General features: G+C 54.3%; 1 protein-coding gene across 6 annotated transcripts in view; it reads left to right on the top strand.

The window, feature by feature from the left end:
- Positions 1-22325, top strand: part of CLIP2 (CAP-Gly domain containing linker protein 2) — a 77149-nt gene extending 54824 nt beyond the window's left edge. For 2 of the 6 annotated variants that reach the window (XM_032604166.1, XM_032604165.1), the window contains exons 9-17: positions 3748-3852; positions 5506-6441; positions 8665-8722; positions 11205-11288; positions 12251-12407; positions 13937-14096; positions 15810-16001; positions 16288-16350; positions 20266-22325. In XM_032604166.1, the coding sequence (XP_032460057.1) occupies positions 3748-3852; positions 5506-6441; positions 8665-8722; positions 11205-11288; positions 12251-12407; positions 13937-14096; positions 15810-16001; positions 16288-16350; positions 20266-20277 (1767 nt within the window). In that variant the 3' untranslated portion in view covers positions 20278-22325. The other 4 variants (XM_032604167.1, XM_032604169.1, XM_032604168.1 and 1 more) reach the window with 4 other exon arrangements.
- The last annotated feature ends 416 nt before the right edge of the window (positions 22326-22741 follow it).

Here is a 22741-nt window from a genome sequence, read left to right as displayed (position 1 = left end):
CTGTAGTAGTTCCTGGGGCTTCAGGAAAAAACGACCACAATTCAGTGGCTTCAGACAGCACACATTTATGCTCTCACAGTGCTGGAGGCCACAAGTCTGAAATCAAGGTGTGGACATGGTCAGTCCCATGCCTCTCTCCCAGCTCTGGTAGGATGGCTGGAAGCCACTGGTGTTCCTCGGCTTGTCGCCTCATCACTGCCTCTGTCGTCACGTGGCCTTCCTCCCTGTGTGTTCCTGTGTCTCTTCCCGTGACCTTCTCATAAGGACACTAGTCATCAGACCCACCTTAACCCAGTATGATGTCATCGTAACTACTTCCATGTGCAAAGACCCTATTCAAAACGAGGTCACATTCTGAGGTTCCAGGTGGACATGAAATTTGGGGAGATGCTCTTCAGCCCAGGACAGCACCCCCCACATGTAACGTGCCCCAGACAGATCTCTCCGTTTGTTCCTGCCTCCCCTTCACCACGCACCCCCCTTTTCCTTCCCATCTCAGTAATTAACCCCACAATCCACACGGTTGCTCAGGCCCCACAGCTAAAATTCATCTTGAACCTTCTCTTTCCCTCGTCCTTCCACCAGAAACCCACTTGACCTTGCCTCCAAAATTGTCTTCATCCCCGCCGCCACCTTCCTGGACCAGGTCACAGTGGGTGACCTGGGACAAGTTACCCCTCTGTTTGGCCCCTGTGTTTCCTCTCTTGGTCCACACTGAAGCCAGATAGCCTTCAAAAAAGAATCTTTAAAATTTTTTAACATTGGGAAAAATTTTTAACATAAGTAGAGAGGATGGTATGATGCACTTCCATTTACCCATCGCCCAGCTTCAACGATGATCAGCTCCTGGCCACTCTTGTGTCACCGCCATCCACAGCCCTCTCTCAGGTTATTCTGAAGCAACCTGCAGACAGCATATGACCAAATCTCTTGAAAACATAAATCAGATCCTGCCCCTTCCCTGCTCACACATCTGGTGGCGCTACTCTAGATAAAAGCCGGGCTCTGTAGCCCAGGGACGACCCTGGGGACCCAGCCCTGCTCCAGGTGTGTGGGGCTCCTGTCTGAGCTAGAGCACCCCATGCTCTGTCTGAGCTTCCACACGTGCTGGTTCCTCTGCCTGAAACACTCGTTTCTCCTCCACCCCTGCCCTGGTCAGCCGGTTCCTGCTTTTCCTGCAGGTCTCCCATTAAATTGTATTTCTCAGAGAGCCCTTCTCTGCCTCCTTGATTTTGCCTCATCCTCCTTGCTCTGTTCCTAGGCCAAGTCACAGTCTGAAATGGTCCTCACTGGTCATGTATTGTTTGCATCCCTCCCCAGATGTAAGCCCCTTGGGCGGGCCCCTGTCTGTCTTGCTCTCCTTCCTGTCCCCGATGCCAGAGCAGGGCACAACGTGGTGAGATGCTTCTGGAAAACAGGCCGGGGACATGTTTTGTGGTTCTTGAATGGGCGTGGCCTCATGTTGCCTAATGAAAACGTGTGCCACTCCCTTCTGCCCCCCTGGTGGGGACATCAGGCAGCTACTTTAGACTTGAAGATACTGGGGTTTTGCTGTTGTTTTATCATCCAGGGGTTTGTGTTATTGTTTTGTGAATCAAATAGCACCTCGGTGTTATTTTTCCTTGGCATGGGAACACCCATTGTAAGGGGAAGAGTCAGAAGTCAGAATCAGCTATTTGTTGAGAACTGGCTATGCAGCTCAAGGCCTGGAGGGAGATTAAGAGGGGCGACGTGCCTCTGGCCTTCAGGAGCCACTGGTGCAGTTGGGGAGACTCCTCCCCAATTAATAATAGCAGCCTTCTGTTATCCGAGGGGCGTCCCAAGGCAGTAACTTTGTGCTTTGGAGTGGGGTAGACACCGTGCGTGCAAGGAGAAGGGGGAAAGCTGTAGGTCAAGGGCTCAGGCCAGGCTTCACCGAGCTTCTGGGATTTGGATGGGGGCAGGGACACAGGGAGTCCCCCGCTTCAGGAGCTTCCGTCACTGCTCCGTGTTGCTGCTGGAAGTCTATGTCTCCCCTCCGTGGAGTCAGGCTGGTTTGGGGGTAGGGAGGCCCTGGCTCTAGAATCTGGAAGTCTGAGGTTTAGGGCTCCTGCTGCCCCAAGTTGCTGGATGATTCTGAGCCTGAGGTCTACCCCCTGGAGTGGCCACTGTGAGATAGGGAGATAACCGAGATACCCCGTGTTGGGGGGGGTGGGAGGGGCGGGGCTTGGGTTCTAAAGTTGGCACGTAAGACAGAAATTACATCCTCCCAGGTCGTCCATCTCACCTAAAATCTAGGCTTCAGGGGCTCTCCCCCCGCCCCAAGCTCCTATGGGTTCTCCTGTGCCCCCATGGACCAGGAGGCTGGGAGTTCTGAAAGTCAGAGTGAAGGGTCCTTTTGTAGGGGCTACCAAATGAAGTTGCCCATGAAATTGTGATGCTGGAGGCTTTTCTTGCCCTTGGGGCCACAGGTATGGTATTTGTGATCAGGCTGTGTGTAGTGTGGGTCCCGGGCAGGGTCACTGTGCCTGTCATCAGAGGAGGAGCAAGGTGACACGGCCCCTGCAAGGCTGGGGTTGAGGCACCACCGTCAGCCTGTAATTTTCTGGAAGAGACCGAGCAGGGCTGTATTTTAGCACTGGGGCATGCTGCCCTCTTGGGGGGAGAGAGAGAAGACACATTTGTTCCTTTAGGAAAATTCACAGGAATATGATCACGGGCCAGAGGACATAAAGGTCTCTATAGCTCTTGAACTGCACGAGTATTTCCGGGACGATACTGTGAGTCTACACCGTCACCATTACCCTTGCCCGTGTCGGGCGTATTCTTGGTTTTCACACAATAGGCTACGGTGCTAAGCCCTGCCTCTCCTGAACTGCCGCTCAGATTTGCTCTCACCTCGTCTCTCCTTGGTGATGACGGGATGCGCGGGAGGATGCAGACAGAAGACCCTGGCTTCTCCCTATGGAGAGCTTGGTGTCCAGACCCCTCTGGATACCCTGGGCCTTCAGCCTTCTGCTGCCCTCGCAGATCTCTTAGGGGAAATCCAAATGCCAGCCTGGATGCCCTGAGAATGTCGGGCTTTGTCAGTGTGTGAAGCGGGTGTTGTGAGGCAGGGACAAAAGTGCTCTTGTGCTTTCGGGAGGCCGGGCGTCCTCGGCGGGGCCTGGGGAGTGGGCAGTGCTGGGGCCGGGTTTGGGGCAGGGCGGTGGGAGGCCTAGTCCGGCCTCCGCTAAGGAGGCCTGGCCGGGAGAATCCTGACCGTATGGGTATATTTGAAAACCTCCCATTCAGTCGGTTCTTTGACCTTTAAGACAGGCCTGGGGGCCAGGAATCCTGGGGTCATTTACGGGGGCTTCCTGTATGCAGGATTCTGTGCCTAAAATGAGAAACAGCCCTAGGCTTCCCGATGTGGGCGGGGGGAGCAGGCTTTGGCTCCTGCCCCGGAGCTGCAAGGGGGAGGGCCACCTGGGGGTGACAGAAGGGATCCCGGTGCCCGTTGTCGCCCCTTCCAGGGGCCGGCTTGGGCAGGGTTGCTGCAGTCTGTGCTCTGCCCTTAAACACACCCAGCGGGGACACAGTGAGGGGCGGGCAGCAGGCCCACCCCGCCCCGCCTCCCCAGACCTCCTCTCTTTCCTTCACCTGCTCTCCTGCCTTGTGCACAGAAGATGACCTGCCTCTCTCTCTCTTTTTCTCTCTTCCTCCGGCTTCCTGTCCCTGTGCCCCTCTCTCCTGTCCCCACCTCGCCACCCGCCCCGGGTGGACCAGACCCAGACGCAGCTGGAGCACGCGCGCATTGGCGAGCTGGAGAAACACCTGCTACTGGAGAAGGCGCAGGCCGAGCGGCTGCTCCGAGAATTAGCCGACAACAGGGTAACCGCCGCCACCTCCTGCCACCAGCGCCTTTGCCTGCTGACGCCCCTTCAGCTGCCCTGTTTTTATTATTTTCTCTCTCTCTGGCCGCTCTCCTCACTTTTTTTTTTTTTCCTTTTGCACCCCTTCTAGGGAGGTTTAGGAACGTGCTTTTATGCTCCGTGGCCATGTGATGCTTGTTCAGAGGAGGGGGTCTTGGTTCTCTGGGACTTTGCTCCCCAGCTCGTGGACCCACTGGCTGGGAGTGTTCTGTGCGAGCCTCCCCCGCCCCCCCCCCCACCATTGCATTGCCATGACCGTGCTTTGTCTTGTTCAGAAATCGGGGGCTCTTGGGAACATTCTGCCCCTTCTGTGGCCAACCTATCCATGCCTCCCTTCTCCCCAGGCTGGGGAAGGCAGAGGTTGGGAGACTGTGGATCCAGGTTTCTTTAGCCTGGAGGGTCTTAAATAGAATGGCATGCGGGGCCAACCTGAAGGACCTGGGGCAGTGGTGGGCCTTCGAGGGAGTGGGGTGTTCCCAGGGCATGAGACTCGGTGTCAGCCCCAGGGTGTGAGTGGTTCCCGGGCCAGGGAAAGCTCTGCGTGGGAGTGAAGTGCCCCCTGATTCCCAGGGCATGGTTCTAAGTCCAGTCTCCAGACCCCGCTAGCCCCTCCACGCCCATCATGCGTGCCCCGGGGGCTGGGCCCCCATGCAGGCACACATCCAAACAGCTGGTCAGCCCAGCGGACAGCCCAGCTGCAGTTCCCCCGGCCATAGAGTTAAGCAAGCACAGAGCAGAGATTGGGGAACCCACCGTACACAGGCTGTGGGCGTAGGGTGGGCGACCACTGGTTTCCGCAGGTCGGCCTCAGTACACGAGTGAGCACGTGTGTGCCCGTGAGCGTCTGGAGACACACACACGGGTCCCTGTCCACACACCGGCCTTTGCCAGGTGACTGCGTGTGCAGTACGCATGCATGTACACGGAGTCTGCTTGAAGAAACCGACCCAGTCACGGTTGACAGGCTGGAGCCCTCCACACCAAGGCATCTTTCTCTAGGGCTCAACCTGATTAGAAAAACAAAAGCAGGTTTATTGAACTAAAGGTCACCTTCAGAAACAAATTTCTTAAGCTTGTAAAAGATTTAAAACTTTCAAATGTATTGCACCCAAACCTGTGATCACTGACACGGTCGAAGTAGGTTTCTGGTGGGTGGAGCCTCTGATCTCAGAGTTTTCCATCAGAAGGAGGGTCTGGGAGCATTCTTTTTTTTGTTGTTTTCTTCTGCGTTAAACATTAAACCGGACCCTTCTTTGGCCACCTCCTCCAGAAGGCCTCTCTGTGAATCAGCTCATTCCGGCTGGAACTTTGCTAGAGCAGGATAGTACAGAATTCCCTCTGTTGTGTCTGCCCTTTAAAAATAACATGAACTTGAAGAAAGCCATAACCTCAAATAGATGGTTTCCTTTTGCCACCGATTTTTCCCAAACCGCCTAGAGCAGCGGGGACCAGGGAGTCCCCGAGTCACCGGGACACAAGCCGGGGAAGCCTCCCTGGGAGCTGCGGTGGGCAGGGCGGCACCCAGGTGGAGTGGGGCATCCTTCCCTTCTCACGGCCTTCCCCCGTGCCCTCCAGCCGGCCCGCTGACCCTGGTCTCCCTCTCTCCCGGTAGCTGACCACGGTGGCCGAGAAGTCACGGGTGCTGCAGCTGGAGGAGGAGCTGAGCCTGCGGCGCGGGGAGATCCAGGAGCTGCAGCAGTGCCTGCTACACTCCGGCCCGCCACCCGCCGATCACCCCGAGGCCGCCGAGACCCTGCGGCTGCGGGAGCGGCTGCTGTCCGCCAGCCAGGAGCACCAGAGGGAGAGCGGCATGTTGAGGGACAAGTACGAGAAGGCGCTGAGGGCCTACCAGGCGGAGGTGGAGAAGCTGCGGGCGGCCAACGAGAAGTACGCGCAGGAGGTGGTGGACCTCAAGGCCAAGGTCCAGCAGGCCACCAGCGAGAACATGGGGCTCATGGACAACTGGAAGTCCAAGCTGGACTCGCTGGCCTTGGACCACCAGAAGTCCCTGGAGGACCTCAAGGCCACCCTGAACTCGAGCCCAGGTGCCCAGCAGAAGGAGATCGGGGAGCTGAAGGCCGTGATGGAGGGCATCAAGATGGAGCACCAGCTGGAGCTGGGCAACTTGCGGGCCAAGCACGACATCGAGACGGCCATGCACGTGAAGGAGAAAGAGGGCCTGCGGCAGAAGCTGCAAGAGGCCCAGGAGGAGCTGGCCGGGCTGCAACAGCACTGGCGGGCCCAGCTGGAGGTGCAGGCCAGCCAGCACCGGCTGGAGCTGCAGGAGGCCCAGGACCGGTGCCGCGACGCCGAGCTGCGGGGGCGTGAGCTGGAGAAGCTGGACGTGGAGTACCGGGGCCAGGCGCAGGCCATTGCGTTCCTCAAGGAGCAGATCTCCCTGGCCGAGAAGAAGATGCTAGATTATGAGCTGCTGCAGCGCTCGGAGGCCCAGAGCAAGCAGGAGGCCGACAGGCTGCGGGAGAAGCTTCTGGTCACTGAAAACAGACTCCAGGCTGTCGAGTCCCTGTGTTCGACCCAGCACACCAACGTAGGCGGCCACCCCTCCTGCCTGGCTGTGCGGGGACCACGGACGGCAGCGGTCCGGGCTCGAGGGCCTGGCTGGGGAGGGTCTAGGCATCTACTGACCTTTTATTTCCAGTCCAGGGAAGCGTCCTCGTTGCCCCCAGGAGCACGCCGTGCGAGATCGGAGGGCACCTGGCTCAGAGGAGGAGGTCCTTCCATTAGAAGGGCAGCAGGCCCGGGTGACTGTGGGGCCCCAAGGCGGTCTGAGCTGACCTGGCTGGGTCCCCACAGGCCAGGCCTGGAGAGATGTGTATCTAGGCACAGGGAACGGCCTTCTTCCCAGTCCCCAGACACGTCCTCCTGTGCGGGCTCCTGGGCCTCCCCAAGGCACCAGTACCAGATGCACTGGCACTGGGCTGGCAGACGTGTGGAGGGCAAACCCTGCCCATCTCCAAGGCGAGCACCGACCTAGGGGACCCGAGGGCGGCCCCCACCTGCTGGTCCTGATGAGACTGAGCCGCTTTCCTAAGAGTGGGGTGGTCCCTGGAGCGGGACCCCGGAGAGGCTGCTGCCATTGGAATCAGCTTCGCTCCAAATCTAGAAGCCCCAGCTGAGCATGCTGGGGAGGCCAAGACCCCGGGTAGCCTGGGCGTGTGCTCCGGCGGGGGCAGGAAGGGCCTTATGAGTGGCTCTGGGCACCACACCGGGTGCGGGCCCTACGATGCCCTATCTTACCTGGACTCCTTCGAGGTCCATATAGGCTTCGTTTCATAGACGAGCAAACTGAGATTCCGAGGCAGAGTACCTTTCCCAGGTCTTCTTGTCCATCAGTGGCAGAGCTTGCGTCCAGCCCCACTGCCTAAGGGCCAGCAGGGGGTGCCCGGGATGACAAAGTCAAATCTTACACGATAGGACAGCTAGCAGCAAGACCGTTGCCTTTTTATTAGCCATGGGGGTTCCTGAGCTTCTGGTTCCCTTTGTACACTTAAACCAGCATTTAACAATTGAGCCACAAGTATTCAGGAGTTCCACGTACAGGGGGTGCCTTTTTTTGTAAAAGGAGCTCTGCCCGTGTCACACCTTGAGGTCCCACTGCACCGGCCTTTCTGCCCCCTTCTCCCAGGGAGGGACCAGCAAGTGCTCTCCCAGGATGCTGGGCAGAGAGAAAAGGAAGATCCTCAGGTTAGCTGTGTACGCATGACCTGATTGGCCGCTCAGGCAAGGAGCGTCAGGCCTGGGACCCCAGGACCTGGACTCCTTAGCAGGGGAGGTTTGGGGCTGCTGTGGTTCCACAGGATGGCCTGCCAAGGAGTGGGTGGTGATCTCAGGAATACCCATCTCTTGATTTCCACACACGTGGGGACTTGGTGTGGACCCACATGCCTCCCAGATTCAAAGGTTTAAGTCCAGGGACAACTCAAGTTTTGGTCTCGTGTAGTAAGTACGGGAATTTGGAAAAATTTTAGTGTGTGCCTCATTCTCCCTGCAGTGTGTGTAAATAAAGATCTAGGAAGCTTAGTTAATCGCAACAGACTGAAACTAAAGCAGGGCTTGGGATGTATGAGCAGAAGTATGAGGGGCAGGTGGATGGAGGTGACTGCCTGCTCAGGTCTGTGCTTCCCTGGTATGCAGTGCTAGAATCTGGCAAACTGCAGGCTCAGGGGACAGCCAGCTTGGGCAGGAGTCCAGAAACTTCTACCGAAAGGCAGCAAGGAGCCTGCTGATGTTTGCCACGCAGATTTCTTTTTTCCTTGGTTGATCTTTTCTTCTTTGGCTTCTGGATTTATTTTTTTTTAAAGATGTGTTAGAGAGAAAAGAAGTAGCATTTCTTGAAGTCCCTCCAGGAGCCGACCCTGGTGCGTGCCCTGCACATGCTGCCCCATGGCGGTCAATTCTTGCTTTATGGACAGGAACCAAGGCCGGGAGTCTTGCCTCTGGATGATGGTGGAGACAGAGTCCCAGGACCAATCTCTGTAGGCATCCCAGGGAAGGAGACATCTGTTTAATATAATAGGCGTTTGCACGAAGGAAAGGGTAGGAGGTGATCACGTGGAAGCTACATAAACAGCCTTCCGGGGCCCTGGGAGCAGAGGGGGTCCTCTTGTCAGGGAAGCTAGCCCAAGGACATCTGTGCCCCCTGCTTCATCGAGCCCCTGAGAGTTTCCTTGAATTGGGGAGAGGTGGGCTGGCTGGGGCTGAGGGCCGAGAGGGGGAGACGAGTGTCCCCCTTACCAGGCTCTCCTTTCAGATGATTGAGTCCAACGACATTTCAGGGGAGAAGACGAGGATGAAGGAGACTGTGGAGGGTGAGTGGCCGCTGGGCCGGATGAGATGCGGGGCTATGGGGAAAGGCTGGGCGGTTCTGCCTCTGAGCTGGGTCCTGCTTTGTTTTGCATCACCTGGCGATTGGTGAGAGCCGCCTACTGCATGCACCAGCCACTCACCCACCAGGGGAAGAGGGCGGAGGCTCAGTTTATTGAGAACCTGATTGTATGTTTGGTTTTGTTATTTTTAAAATAGGTATAAAGTTCAGATTGTTCAAAGGGCATATGGTGAAGCATCCTCTATCCCCTACCTAGTTCCCTCCGCAAAGGCACGATGTTGGCCAACTCATGTCTCTTTTCCAGAGATGGTTTATGCACATACAAGCACAGAGGTAACACAGATGGTGCCACACTTCCCACACTATTCGGGCCCCTTACTCTTTTTTTTGGCCACGCCATGCGGTTTGCGGGATCTCAGTTCCCTGACCAGGGATTGAACCTGGGCCACGGCAGTGAAAGTGTGGAATCCTAACCACTAGACCACGAGGGAACTCCTTCGGGCCCCTTACTTCTTTTTGCCCATTTAATAATGGATCTTGGAGACTGCTCCCTGTCACCACATTCTTTTGTATGGTGCAGAATATTCCATCGTGTGGAGCTACCGTCGTGTATTTAGCTGATGGATCACGGCTTGTTTCCAGTTTTTGTCTGTTACAAACCCTGCTGCAGGAAATTACCTTGCCCTCCATCAGGCTCAACCCGGGCCATCGGCAGTGAAAGCGCAGGGTCCTAACCACTGGACTGCCAGGGAATTCCCAAGGCTCAGCTCATTTTTTTTTTTTTTTTTTTTGCTCTATGCGGGCCTCTCACTGTTGTGGCCTCTCCCGTTGCGGAGCACAGGCTCCGGACGCGCAGGCTCAGCGGCCATGGCTCACGGGCCCAGCCGCTCCGCAGCATGTGGGATCTTCCCGGACCGGGGCACGAACCCATGTCCCCGGCATCGGCAGGCGGACTCTCAACCACTGCGCCACCAGGGAAGCCCCTGGGTTTATTATTTTTAAAATGTATTCCATGGTTTCCTCTAGTACCTTTTAAGTTCCATTTTCTATGTTTAAATCTCTGATCCATCTAGAATTCTCTCTTCTATAAGGTGTGAGGTAAGGATCCATTTTTATTTCTATTTCCCAAGAGTACCCACTTATGCCAGTACCATTTTTGAAAACCTCATCTCCTGCCTCCACTGATTTGAATTAACCATATTGACCATCTTTAAATTCCATCGGGTAATTGGCTCTATTTCTAGACTTCCGATTCCTTTCCAATGACTTGTCTGTCTCTTCATGTGCCATTTCTACAGTGTTTTGAAGCTTTGTGTATATTTCAGTTACTGGCAGGGCTAGTCTTCCTGTTCTGGTTTTCCAAAATTCTCTCGGCCATTCTTTTTTTTTTTTTTTAATCGAGACAAAATTAACGTAATTAAAATTAACGTAAAATAAAATTAACCATTTTAAAGCAAACAATTCAGGGGCGTTAATACATTCACAGTTTCGTGCAACCGCCTCCTCTATGTAGTTGCCAGACCTTTTCGTCACTCCAAGAGGAAGACGCATATACAGTATCAGTCACTGTCTACTTTCTCCTCACTGCGGCTGCTGACAGCTGCTAGTCTGCTTTCTGTCTCTGTGGATTTGCCCATTCTTGATGTTTCATATAGATAGAACCATACAATATGTGGCCTTTTATGTCTGGTTTATTTCACTAGGCATAATATATTCAAGATTCATCTGTGCTATAGCACATGTCAGTGTTTCATTCCTGTTTATAGCTGAGTAATGTTGGCATCGTATGCATCGCCGCATTTTGCTTGTCCATTCACCTGTCGATGGGCATTTGGGTTGCTTCCACCTTTTGGCTCTTGTGAATAGCGCTGCATGCGCAGGTACTTGTTGAGTACCTGTTTTCAGCTCTTTGGGGTATATACTTAGGAGCAGAATTGTTAAGTCATATAGTAATTGTGTGTTTAACTCTTTGAAGAAGTTTTTTGCCAGACTCTCTTGGCTAGCCTTGCTTACTTTTTCCAAGCGATTTTAGAATCAGTTTATCTAGCTCCACAAAAATTACAATCTGGCTGGTATTTTTATTGGTATCATGTCAGATTTATAAATTAACTTACAGAAAGTTACTACTTTCTAGCACTTTCCGTGAATCTTTTTCATGACTGTTCTGAGGCTGTCCAGTATTGAATGCACATGGCCAAGTGACCTGGGCACCATTACTATCCCCATTCTTCACTTGAGGAAGCTGAGACTCTTGAGAGTTAAGTTGCCCAAGACCACATAGTATTGGTGCCTCTTCTTCAGGGTGGGTTACCCAGAGGGACCACTGGAATGAGGAAGAACTTGGACTCCTGAGGCCAAGTGTGGCCCCATTTTAGGGTTTTGATGGAAGGGCCACCCCCTCACCCACTGGACCGCGGTGTTGGCCCTGGAGTATTGATGGCCCCTCATCTCTCCCTTCACCCCAGGCCTGCAGGACAAGCTGAACAAGAGGGACAAAGAGGTGACAGCCTTAACATCCCAGACCGAGATGCTCAGGGCCCAAGTAAGTGGTAAGTCTCCCTCCTTCAAGGCAGATGCGGGGAGCTTTCTTTGGGCCGTGTGCCAGTCCAGCAGGGGGTGGGTGGTACTGCGTCAGGGTGCCCTCCCCCACTCTGCCTTGAGGAGAAGGCGGCCTGGCCCAGTTCACATGCACTGGGCTTCCACCTGGACAGCAGTGAATGGGGAGCAGTAGCCCACACTCGGTCCATAATAGAATTGGGGGCCCCAGCCAGCTTCTCTCCTCAGAGCCAGGTCTGTGTTCCCTGTGTTCTGAAGCTGCATCGCTAGTTCTCACTTTCTGGGCTTGAAGACTCTTGGGTTTCAGTCTCTCTACCTTTTGATACAGTATTTGTGCACCAGCCCCTAGAAGAAATACCAGGATTCCAGAATCAGGGAGAAGGTCTTTGGCCAGAGCAGAAAGCAAGGCACAGGGAGAATGAGGCCAGAGGGGAGACTGGGGAGAGACGGGGGGGTCTGGAATTTGTGACTTGGTGACAAACTGGCCCTGCTTCTTGTCCGCCAGAATGCCATTGGTGGTGTCCATGAGACGGCCCCCATCCTGGGAAATGGTTCCCACCCCCACTCCTATCCAGTTCCCATCACGTTCACGTGGCATAATTGGTCCCGACAAAGGTCAGTTGACCTCAGATTCCTCCGGGGCCAAGGTGAAATTTTAGCTTTTCCTTGTCCAGGCAACAGTGTAAATACCCGGGCCCTGTCTCGGGAAGGGTGGACTGCTTTCCTGACACCAGAGGGCCCGGCTACTGTGTGGGAGCTTTGGTCTGCTTTTCATAGTAGCTGTTCTCGGCCCCTCGCTGCCTGGCCCTACAGGACGAGAGAGGCCCACTCAGTGAAGTGTGTCCCTGTGACCCCTGGGAAACCTGCTCCTTGCCCGGGCCTTGGCCCCCAGGTGGGATAGATTCCCACGGTGATCCCAGCGCTCTCCCTCCTTGCCCTGCCGGCTGGCCCTTAGCACTGGAGAGCAAGTGCAGGTCGGGAGAGAAGAAGGTGGATGCCCTCCAGAAGGAGAAGCGGCGCTTGGAGGTGGAGCTGGAGGCCGTGTCCCGGAAGACCCATGACGCCTCGGGCCAGCTGGTTCTCATCAGCCAGGAGCTGCTCAGGAAGGAGCGGTGAGTCAGCCGTGGGCTGTGTGTTCAGACCTGCCTGACCCTCACTCCACCCAGTTAATATTAGCCAGTCTTCTCCCGAGGCGGGGCAGGGATAGACCCGGTGGACAGATGGCTGGCATCACCGATGATCACCATACCGTGCACTGCTAAGCTCCGATGAAGCCTCAGAATCCTTCTTAACACAGTTCTCCAAGCAGAGCTTATAGGAAAGCTTAGTGGTTCCCAAGCATCCTGGGCCCAGGGACTCCTTGAAACTCTTAAAAATTATTGAGGATTCCCACCACCTCTTCCTTGAAGCTCTTCTTGGTTGATGTAGGCCACCGTGAGCTCCTCCATGCTTCTGTGGTACTTAGGATGGGAGTGGGAGATCAGCAGATTAAACAAGTAGAGATTTATTTTCCTCACATAACAAGAAATCTGGAGGTAGCTGTAGCTGGCATTTGGTTCAGTGGCTCAAGATATCAGTGCCAACACCTTTGTTCTCTTGGGTTCTGCTAGACTCTCCCTCATGGTTGCAAGGTGGCTGCTGAAGCTCCAGCCATCAGGAGCCATCATTCCTAGCAGGAAGAAGGAGGAAAGGGAAAGGGTCAGTGCCAGCAGACTTCCACTTTGTTCTCAACTACCCATGGCCACCTAGAGAGGGAGTTTTCCCCTCCTCTATAGTAGATGCAAGCAAGGGAAAGAGCTTAGAAGGTGTGTGTCCTTTTCTCCCGTGCTGTGCCCATGGAAGACATTGCTACTTGATCACTGCACTCTTTTTCTGCAAAGCCCAGAATCGTTCTCACCACAGTACTCCAGGCAGCTACTGCCAGTTGATTAAGAGTTGACATAGGAAATAAAACTTATTTGACATCAGGCATTTAAAATGTCTTGCCACATGAGCTCTCTTGGATAAATGTTTTTTTAATTTAACTTTATTATTATTTTTTATTTTGAGATAACATTGATTTATAACATTATATAAGTTTCATATGTACATTATATTTCTACTTCTCTATTATTTAGTTTTTAATTAAACAAATACTATATTCTCTTTTTTAAATTTATTTTATGGAAGTATAGTTGATTTACAATGTTGTGTTGATTTCTGCTCTACAGCCAAGTGATTCAGTTATACGTGCATATACATTCTTTTTCATATTGTTTTCCATTATGGTTTATCACAGGATATTGAATATAGTTCCCTGTGCTCTACAGTAGGACCTTGTTGTTTATCTATATAATAGTTTGCATTTGCTAATCCCAAACTTCCAAATATTCTCTTTTTTTAAAAAAACTTCAAAATCATTCTAAGAAAGGCTAAGTCCTCTTGACCGTACCATCCCCGAATCCTGGCCCCTCTCGGGTTGTGGTTGGATGGTTTCGGGCCTTGTATTTCCTCTCTGGCCCCTCCTGGCACAGATGCTGTCTTAGTAGCCAGCGTCCCCCCTCAGGGTGGCCAGTCGCCAGGCACTTGGCAAATTGCGGAGCGTGGGAGGAGAGGGGCCCATGTGAGTGCAGGTGTTCTGTGCGCCCCCCGCCCCCTCCAGGAGCCTGAACGAACTGCGTGTGTTGCTTCTGGAGGCCAATCGCCACTCCCCAGGGCCTGAGAGGGACCTGAGCCGCGAGGTCCACAAGGCCGAGTGGCGGATCAAGGAGCAGAAACTCAAGGATGACATCCGGGGCCTGCGGGAACAGCTCACCGGGCTGGTACGTGGGGAAGGGGGCGGCCTGGGGATGGCGGACACCAGGGAGGGGCTGGGGCTATCTGCTGTCAGCCATGGAGACTGGTGACGTCCTGGAGCCACCCAGGGATAGCCAAGTCACAGAGAGCGTTCAAAATCCCCTAGAACCACAGGCAGGGTCAGTGAGGTACCTGGTGAGGGGCTGTGGGTGGCCCCTTTTGTAGATATTGTGGTCGGCTGTGTGTCTGTCTGGGTGATGCAGTGCAGAGGAAGACTTCCTAAGAATCTCACCAGTCCAGAGGTGGGATGGGCTACCAGCAGGTGGTGAGCTCACCATCCAGAGAAGTAATCAACCAGAAACCAGCTCCTTGTTCAGGATCCAACAGTGGCGATTCATGCGTCCATCTCAGGAAGGAGAGGGGAACAGGGGCCTGACTGAGCAGAGTCTCCAGAGGTGGGGGTGCGGTAGGCGAGTGATGCTGGTAGCACAGGACGGAACCATCCCACTCCATCCCCCTGTGGTCAGCCTTCAGGACGAGCCTGTGGCCAGTTTCTGGGCCTGGTCAACTCCAGAGCGTTGACAAGATAGGGTCTGGGAGGACGGGACGGCTGTCAGGGGAAGCTGCTCCAAAGCCCCTTGCTGCCCTCCCACCCAGCCACACAGGCTCAGCCACGCTGGAGGAGATGGAAGGAGAAGAGGGACCTGCAGCCATGGAAGCAGCCCTGGGCCTACAGGGTTAAGGGAGAAGGGTATCACTCTGGCTGCACCCAACTGTGTGTGTGTGGACCACCGGGCCCAGCCGCCCTGCGGCCTTTCAGTCCTGGCAGGTCTGGCCAGCAGGGGGTTGGTTACAGAGCCCTCCGTGGTCCTCGTGGTGCTGTGAGCCTGGGCGTAACTCAGAAGCCAAGGCCCCGAGGCTGGTGTGGATTTGGGGGCTCTGATTCCAAGGCTTTCCCAGAGCCGCGTGGAGGGGGCAGAGCCGCGCTGACTGTCTCCGTGGGCCACAAGCTGGTCAAATTGACACGTGACTGGCTGCCCCTTACCCTAGGAGAGCCTCTCCCATGTCCCCCTGCACTGTCCTCAGTGCCACAGAGCTGCCCCCCTGGGAGAACTAGGGACGGGCTTCGTGGTTAGAAAACCTCCGGAATGAGGAAGGTTTGGGTGGAGAGGGAGGTTTGGGTAGAGGGTCGGAGGAGAGCAGAAGGACCCTGGAAGCACCGGCCCAGGGAGGGCAGTGCAGGGAAGCTTCGTGTGGGAGTGAGGAGGCTGGTCTGCCCACAAGGCAGGTGCATCTCCAGGTACCATGGTGGGCGGGGTCAGCTGCAGAGCACTTGGAAGGGAAGGGAAGGCATGTCCTGTTGGGGCAGGGGAGGGTTCTGAGGAGAGGTTCGGGGATGAGGCTGTAGGTCTAGAGGTGAAGAGGAGGGACCCACATAAACAGTGTGGAGGGAGGCGGCGGGGTGCAAGAAGGAAAGAGTGGGAGGAGGGGTCCTGGGTTTCAGGAACTGAAGAATATGGAGCATCTGACAGAGCCCGGGAATTCAGGGCGGGGGCCAAGGAAGATGCTTCAGAGAGGACCCTTAGGTGAGGGAGGGAGGCCTGCGGGGCATCCTGGTGATTCTCAGGCCTGACCCAGAGATGAGGCGGGACACATGAGTTTCCGGCCTAAAGGAGAGACCACCCTCCTGCAACACGTACACGCATGCACACGCTCTTCCTCTCTCCTACTGCTTCCAGGACAAAGAGAAATCCCTGTCGGATCAGAGGCGCTACTCCCTCATCGAGCCGTCCTCGTGCTCGTCACCGGAGCTCCTGCGGCTGCAGCACCAGCTAATGAGCACAGAGGATGCCCTGCGGGACGCGCTGGACCAGGCTCAGCAGGTGGAGAGGCTCATGGAGGCTATGAGGGGCTGCCCCGATAAGTCCCAGGTGAGCTGGGTCTCAGCCAGGTCCTGAGGGGAGAGACTCCGCCCTGCGCCCTGGGAGTCCCAGCCCAAGGGGTACATGGCTTTATCCTGAGGAGCTCAGACTAAGGGCGGAGATGCCCTGAGAGCCTGTGTTTCTGGGGCGTGTCCTGGGACCCCTATGCTGATGGGTTCTGCTCAGAGTTTGGATCCTGAGATGGTCCTGTTGGGAAACCCTCGCCATCTAGTGGACAAACCAGGAAATGCTGCCTGGTGAACCTTGCTCAGCATCTTGCCCTCGACTCTTACAGGCCGCCGGCAATTCCGGTTCTGCAAATGGCATCCACCAGCAAGACAAGGCCCACAAACAAGAGGTAAGGGGCACCCTGGCCCCGGGGAGATGCTCTGCCACTCCCACGGCCCTACCGTACAGGCCGACTTCTCTGGAGAAAAACTTTGAAAAGCCACCAAAAATACACAGATACATCGTGCAAGAGGCTTTACAATAGGGTCGCTCACAGAGTGGAGCCAATGTAGTCAAACTTGATTCAGTTACCATCCTGCTCTTTTAACCTTGTTTCTCTTTCAAAAAAAAAAAAAGAAAACCTTTTATTATAAAGTAATACATGCCTACTGGGCAACTTTTGGGGAAAAAAATTAAAAATATATAAAGAAGAAAATATTGGGAATTCCCTGGCGGTCCAGTGGTTAGGACTCCATGCTTTCACTGCCATGGGCCTGGGTTCAATCCCTGCTTGGGGAACTGAGATCCCACAAGACACGCAGCGAAGCCAAAAAAAAAAATACCAGTAGCCCTTCTACCCAGAGATGACCAAGGTTAACATTTTTAAGTGATATCCTTCCTCAACTTTGCTAAGCATGTACATGTGTGTATGTGTATGGATGTACAGTCAATCCTCACTGTTCCGTATTTGCAGACTTACCTACTTGGTAACATTTATTTGTAACCCCAAACTCAATACTCATAGCACTTTCCTGGTCATTCGTGGACATCCATGCAGAGTGGAGAAAAAATTTAATCACCGGACATGCATGTTCCCAGCTGAGCTCATACAAAACACCGTGCTGCCTTCTTGTTTAGCTCGTTCTGCAAACAAGTGTCCTTTTCACGGTCTATTTAGTGACATGTTTTTTTCATGCTTTTTTTCTTGGTGATTTCCGCCATTTAAAATGGTCCGCAAGTGTCTTGCTGAAGAGCTGTCTAGTGTTCCTAAGTGCAAGAAGGCTGCAGTGTGCCTTCCAGAAAGTACTTTAGAGAAGCTTCATTCAGGCATGCGTTACGGTGCTGCTGTCCTTGAGTTCATTATTAATGAGTCAACAATATATATTCAGTGAGGTGTCTTTAAACAGAAGCACACATGAAACATGGTTACATATTGATCAATCAACGAAAATGTCAGACCAGAGGTTTGCAGTAACTTTGTATTTCCACTGGGAGCAATGGTTCAGTATTTGCTGATTCTGCATCTGTGTGATTCTGTAGAATAGAACTCCTGCAAATAATTATTATATGTATATGTATGTGTCTGTAGATGTGTGTACACATTAAGTTTTAAAAAAAATTTATTGAAGTATAGTTGACACTTAGACATTAACTTATTTGGAAATAATTTCAAGCTGACAAAAAAGTGGCAAGAATAAAATTAGCACCTAGAGCATCAGCTCTCCTTTTCCCCAACATAACATGTTGTTACTCTTTTGCCGCATTTGCTTTATCTTTTGTTCTCTATGTGTAGATGTGTGTGTTATATGCATGGAGTATTCTTCTGAACCATTTGAGTATAATTGCATGTGTCATGGTCCTTAATACTTCAGTCCGTATTCCTGAGAAAAAGGACGTGATTTTACATAAACACAGTACAATTCACAATCTCAGCGACTTCCCTGGTGGCACAGTGGTTAAGACTCCACGCTCCCAATGCAGGGGGCCTGGGTTTGATCTCTGGCCAGGGAACTAGATCCCACATGCATGCCACAACTAAGAGTTTGCATGCCACAACTAAGGAGCTGGTGAGCCGCAACTAAGGAGCCTGCCTGCCACAACTAAGGAGTCCATGTGCCACAACTAAGGGGCCCACCCCCCACAACTAAAAGGAGCCCACGTGCCACAACTAAGGAGCTGAGAGCTACAACTAAGGAGCCCGCCTGCCACAACTAAGACCCTGCACAACCAAATAAATAAATATTTTTTAAAAATTAAAAAAAAAAATCTCAGCAAATGTAATGCTGATATGAGATTTATATCCAATCACTCTCCATACCCAATTTCTTCACTTGACCCGGGAGTGTCTTCAAAGCTCTTTCCCCCTCAGTACAGGATCCAGTCTAAGGTTGAGTCAGCTCATTGCATTTACTTGTTATGTCTCTTTAGTCTGCTTGAATCTAGAACATTTCCTCAGCTTCACTTTGATTTTTATGACATTGATATTTATTTATTTATTTATTTATTGGCTGCGTTGGGTCTTCATTGCTGCATGCGGGTTTTCTCTAGTTGCAGTGAGCGGGGGCTACTCTTTGTTGCGGTGCACGGGCTTCTCACTGTGGTGGCTCCTCTTGTTGTGGAGCACGGGCTCTAGGCGCACAGGCTCAGTAGTTGTGGCTCATGGGCTCTAGAGCGCAGCGTCAGTAGTTGTGGCACACGGGCTTAGTTGCTCCACAGCATGTGGGATCTTCCCAGACCAGGGCTCAAACCCGTGTCCCCTGCATTGGCAGGGGGAGTCTTAACCACTGCGCCACAAGGGAAGTCCCGACATTGACGTTTTTGAAATACAGTCCTCCCTCCTTTTTTAATAGAAGATTCCTCCTTTGAGGTTTGTCCGATGGCTCCTGCTGCTCAGAGCCTGGTTCTACAACTGAGGCTGGAATACACAGTGCCACGTTTTCCTCCGGGCATCACGACTGTGGTGTGTGATGTCCGTCTGCCCTTCATTCCTGAGTGAATCTTGATCACCTGGTCAAGGTGTTGTCTGACTCCTCCGCTGTATAGTTGCTGGTTATTTCCTAACGAGCATTCGGTGGAGACCCTGGAAGACCTTGTGAATCCTCTGTTCCTCACCCAGATGTCCCCTGGATTCATCATCCATTCATGAATCTTGCCTGAGCCGGTCTTTACTGTGATGGTTGCAAAGTACCATATAAATTACTATACTGTATTGTATTGTATTATTATTATTTGTTTGGACACGCCGCAGAGCTTGTGGGATCTTAGTTCCTCCACCAGGGATCAAACCTGGGCCCCCTGCAGAGGAAGTGCGGAGTCCCAACAACTGGACTGCCAGGGAATTCCCTAAATTATTTTAATGGAGTAGGTAGTGTGCTCTATATTCAATTTCACCTCTTGTTTTTTTTCACTGAATATTTTCTCTCTTCGTTAAGCAGTCTTTGTAAAGTCTGTTTTATAAAATTGTGGGTGGAAAATTTGTTTCCTAAAACTTCATGGGCCTGACTCCCTTGCTGGGAATGTCTTTGCTGTGTTGTGTTTTAAGAGGGTGCCTGGTGGCCTCCACCCCACAGTTAGCCACTGGCATTCACCCACAGTGTTAGAGAGCCCACCTGGGGCCCAGGTACTCGCCCGATTAGGCTCTGTCCCTGGCTCGCTGTGTGACCTTTGGGCCAGTGAGGCTGGAGCACAGGAAGGAAGGCTTGTCCTTCCAACTTGGCCAGTGGGACCACGGCCGCAGGCGCTCATGTAGAGACAGGAGAACCTTGGCCACAGCATCTGCCGAGGGCCTGGCCCTGTGAGTGAGAAGCAGAGAGAAAGATGGGCGCGGGGAGGAGAGAACCCTGCACAGGACCTGAGAGCAGGGTGGAGGCACGGAGCTGTAGTGGGACGTGGTGGGGTTGTGTCTGCAGAGGAGCTGCCTGTACCAGGCACCCTGGGAGTTGATGTCCAGACCTTGTGCGGCTTTGTCCTGCAAGGCACACGGGGGTCATCCTGGTTTACAGACGCGAAAACTGAGGCTTGGGGTCTCAGCACCAGTTTTCCTTTCCTCGGATCCAGCCTCCGTGCAGGCCCTCAGAGCTGTCTGTAAAACCCACCTGCTCTCGCCTCTTCCCCTTAATCCTCATAAACTGCTCCCACCCGGCCTCCTGTCTCACCATGGCCCCAACACACAGCGAAGAGACTGCTCCTGCCTCGGGGCCTTTGCACGTGCTATTCCCTTTACCTGGCCCAGGTGGGTCTCCTCCCCCAGCCCCACCCCACCCCCGCTGCCGCTTGTCCCTATGCCCACTGAGACACTTGCTGACCAAGCCCGTTCTCTCTCCAGGACAAGCACTGACCCTGAGGGACACTGTGGAGCTGCCCGGTCCACACCAGAGCCCCTCCAGCCTGCCCCAGCGGCGCCACCTCCAGGCAGGGGCTAGGACTGTCGCTTTGGAGAAGAGAACAGTGTAACAATAACGTACCCACCGCCGCGGACAATCCCCTACCCCGACCCCCATGCCGGACCAGGAGGCTTCCTCAAGCGCGACCTTCCACAGAAGGCGGTACAGCCCCGGCCTGGCCCCCGGGACCTTAAGCCTGGACGCCCTGGACACCCTGGACACCCCGGCGGTTTCTGGAGTTGGTTTGGGGAGGCCGAGGTGATCCGGCCAGGCCCCCTCCCCAGAAGGAGCTGCCCTGAGGACCATCGTGGCCCTCTGGGCACATCCCTGCCCTCCCTTTCTTCCCCTTCTCCTGGGTCCCTCTCAGACCCCAGAGCCATTGTTCCGGGAAGGGGCCAGAGGAGGGCTCCAGCTTCTCCTTCCGGCACCAAGGAGGGAAGTCCAGCCCTTAGGAGCCGGGTTGGGGACCCCCTTTTCTGCAGCTGCTTCCAGGCCAAGGCAGTCCCCAGGGCTTCTTGTCCCCGCATACTGAGCCTCTTTCGTGCAGTGGTACAAGCTCCCTTCAGCCCGTCTGCCCAGTGAGGCCCCAGGTTCAAAGTGCTTGGGAGGCAAGGCCCTTCGTTCCCACCCTGACCCCAACGCACACACGGCTCCGAGCTGCTGGCCGGAGGGTAGTCACCAGGGCCGGGAGCCACAGTATTAGGAAAGTCTGGAAGCCCCTCTCCTTCCTGCACCCCCTACCCCCAGTGACCTGGCTTGGAGCTGGGGCAGGGCGGCCCCAGGGGGGGCCCAGGACTAGGGCTCTGGGTATGTTTTGATCGGTCAGTAATATGCTGCCCCCTGGGTTGACTTGATGTTCCGAAACCGGGCCTGCCACCTGCACTCACCCATGCAGACCCCGACACATACACCCACTGACCCTTGGCACACACACACTCAGAGGGGTCATGCGTGCACACGTGCCATGTAGGTGGGACTTTTGCAGTCAGCCACACTCAGACCATGTGGACGCTCACCCTCGGGTTCCAGGACCAAGCCCCAGGCCTGGCAGGGCCGTGACCACCAAATGCTCCTGCGACCTTACCGTGCACATACACAGCCGGGTGCACGTGGGTGAGCCTTCGGGGGGCGTGGCCACACAAGCACGGGAACACACAATCCAACAGCCCCCTTTCGGTGGTACAAGGCATCTGCCTTGGGCTTTCTAAGCCCTGTCTTCTGTAGCCAAGAAAAGAGCCCAAGGATGATTGGGACAAGAAAAATCTCCCTGCCTCCCCCGCTTCCCCTCGAGCCCTGCCAAGTTACTCCAGCCTCATGCATAGTGGGAAAAAGCCCCACTCTTAGAGCTGGAGGGCCCATGGGTGACTGCCTTGTACCCTGCAGCGTCTCTGTGGAGGGCCTCCCCTCCTCCCCCAGCTCAGGGAGAGTGCTCACAGGGGCCTCTCCCACTAGGGGCTAGAGGGGGGCATCTGATGGCCCATCACAGCGTTCCTGAATTGTACCAGGACAGGTATGTAGTTGGTGCCCTGGGAGCAGCCCAGGTAGCCTCTGAGTGCTCCTGGGTACAGGTGGGTGGTGTTCACGTCCCTGCCCCAAAGCAGCCCATCCTGGGGATGGCCAGTTAGTCCCATCGGCCCCCTCCCCTCTCCCCGTTGGCTTTTGGTAGCTCTTGCATGCGGTTTTATTAACAACGATCTAGGAGCAATGCTGTAGTGGCTTAACCCAGAGTCAAATTCTACTCTTTCCAGCAGTCAGGCAGCCGCCCTGCCCACTGGAGATTAGTCTACTAACAGCCAAAAGCCCACACCGGGAGGGGCTGAGCCCCCGGGGCGGGCTGGCGGGTGGCGAGTGCTTTCCCTGTGAGCATCTGCGCCTGCCCGGTGTGCGCTCAGCCAGGCCCCCTCCCCAGGTCCTCCCGCACCCTTCCCTTCCCCAAAGTGGAATTGTTGAAGTGTGGCGAGTCCGTGCTCGAGACAATAAAGCTTGTGACTGAGGTCCAGGACCCCTGCAGTTTCTGCTTCTCTCTGTGGGTTCCCTGGGCTCCCCCGTCCTCTCTCAGCTCACTGGCACCCTGGTGCCAGGAGTGTCTCGATCCTGTTCCTGGTGGACTGCCAGCTAATTCTTACTCAGGTGTGAATGGCTGATGAGAGCCTCAGAGGGCCTGGTGTGGCTGCCATGTCCAAGGAGAGGGAGCTCAGCAAGAACAGGCAGAGAACCAGAGATGGGGGGCAGCAGCGGAGGCCAGGCAAGGTTGCCAGAGAGGTCTGGGGGGTTGGATTTGAATCTGTTGGAGGTATAAGTGGGCCCACAAGGAACAATCGAAAATACAAAATAGTATGTACAAAATAGTGATGGATCAGCTAACACAAGTTTGATGCGTTTGGTGAGAACACTTAAGACTTCAGTGAGCTAATCCTG

Source organism: Phocoena sinus, chromosome 15 (assembly GCF_008692025.1).
Source record: "Phocoena sinus isolate mPhoSin1 chromosome 15, mPhoSin1.pri, whole genome shotgun sequence".
Taxonomy (NCBI): Eukaryota; Metazoa; Chordata; class Mammalia; order Artiodactyla; family Phocoenidae; genus Phocoena; species Phocoena sinus.
This window is presented reverse-complemented; position numbering and strand designations above follow the sequence as displayed.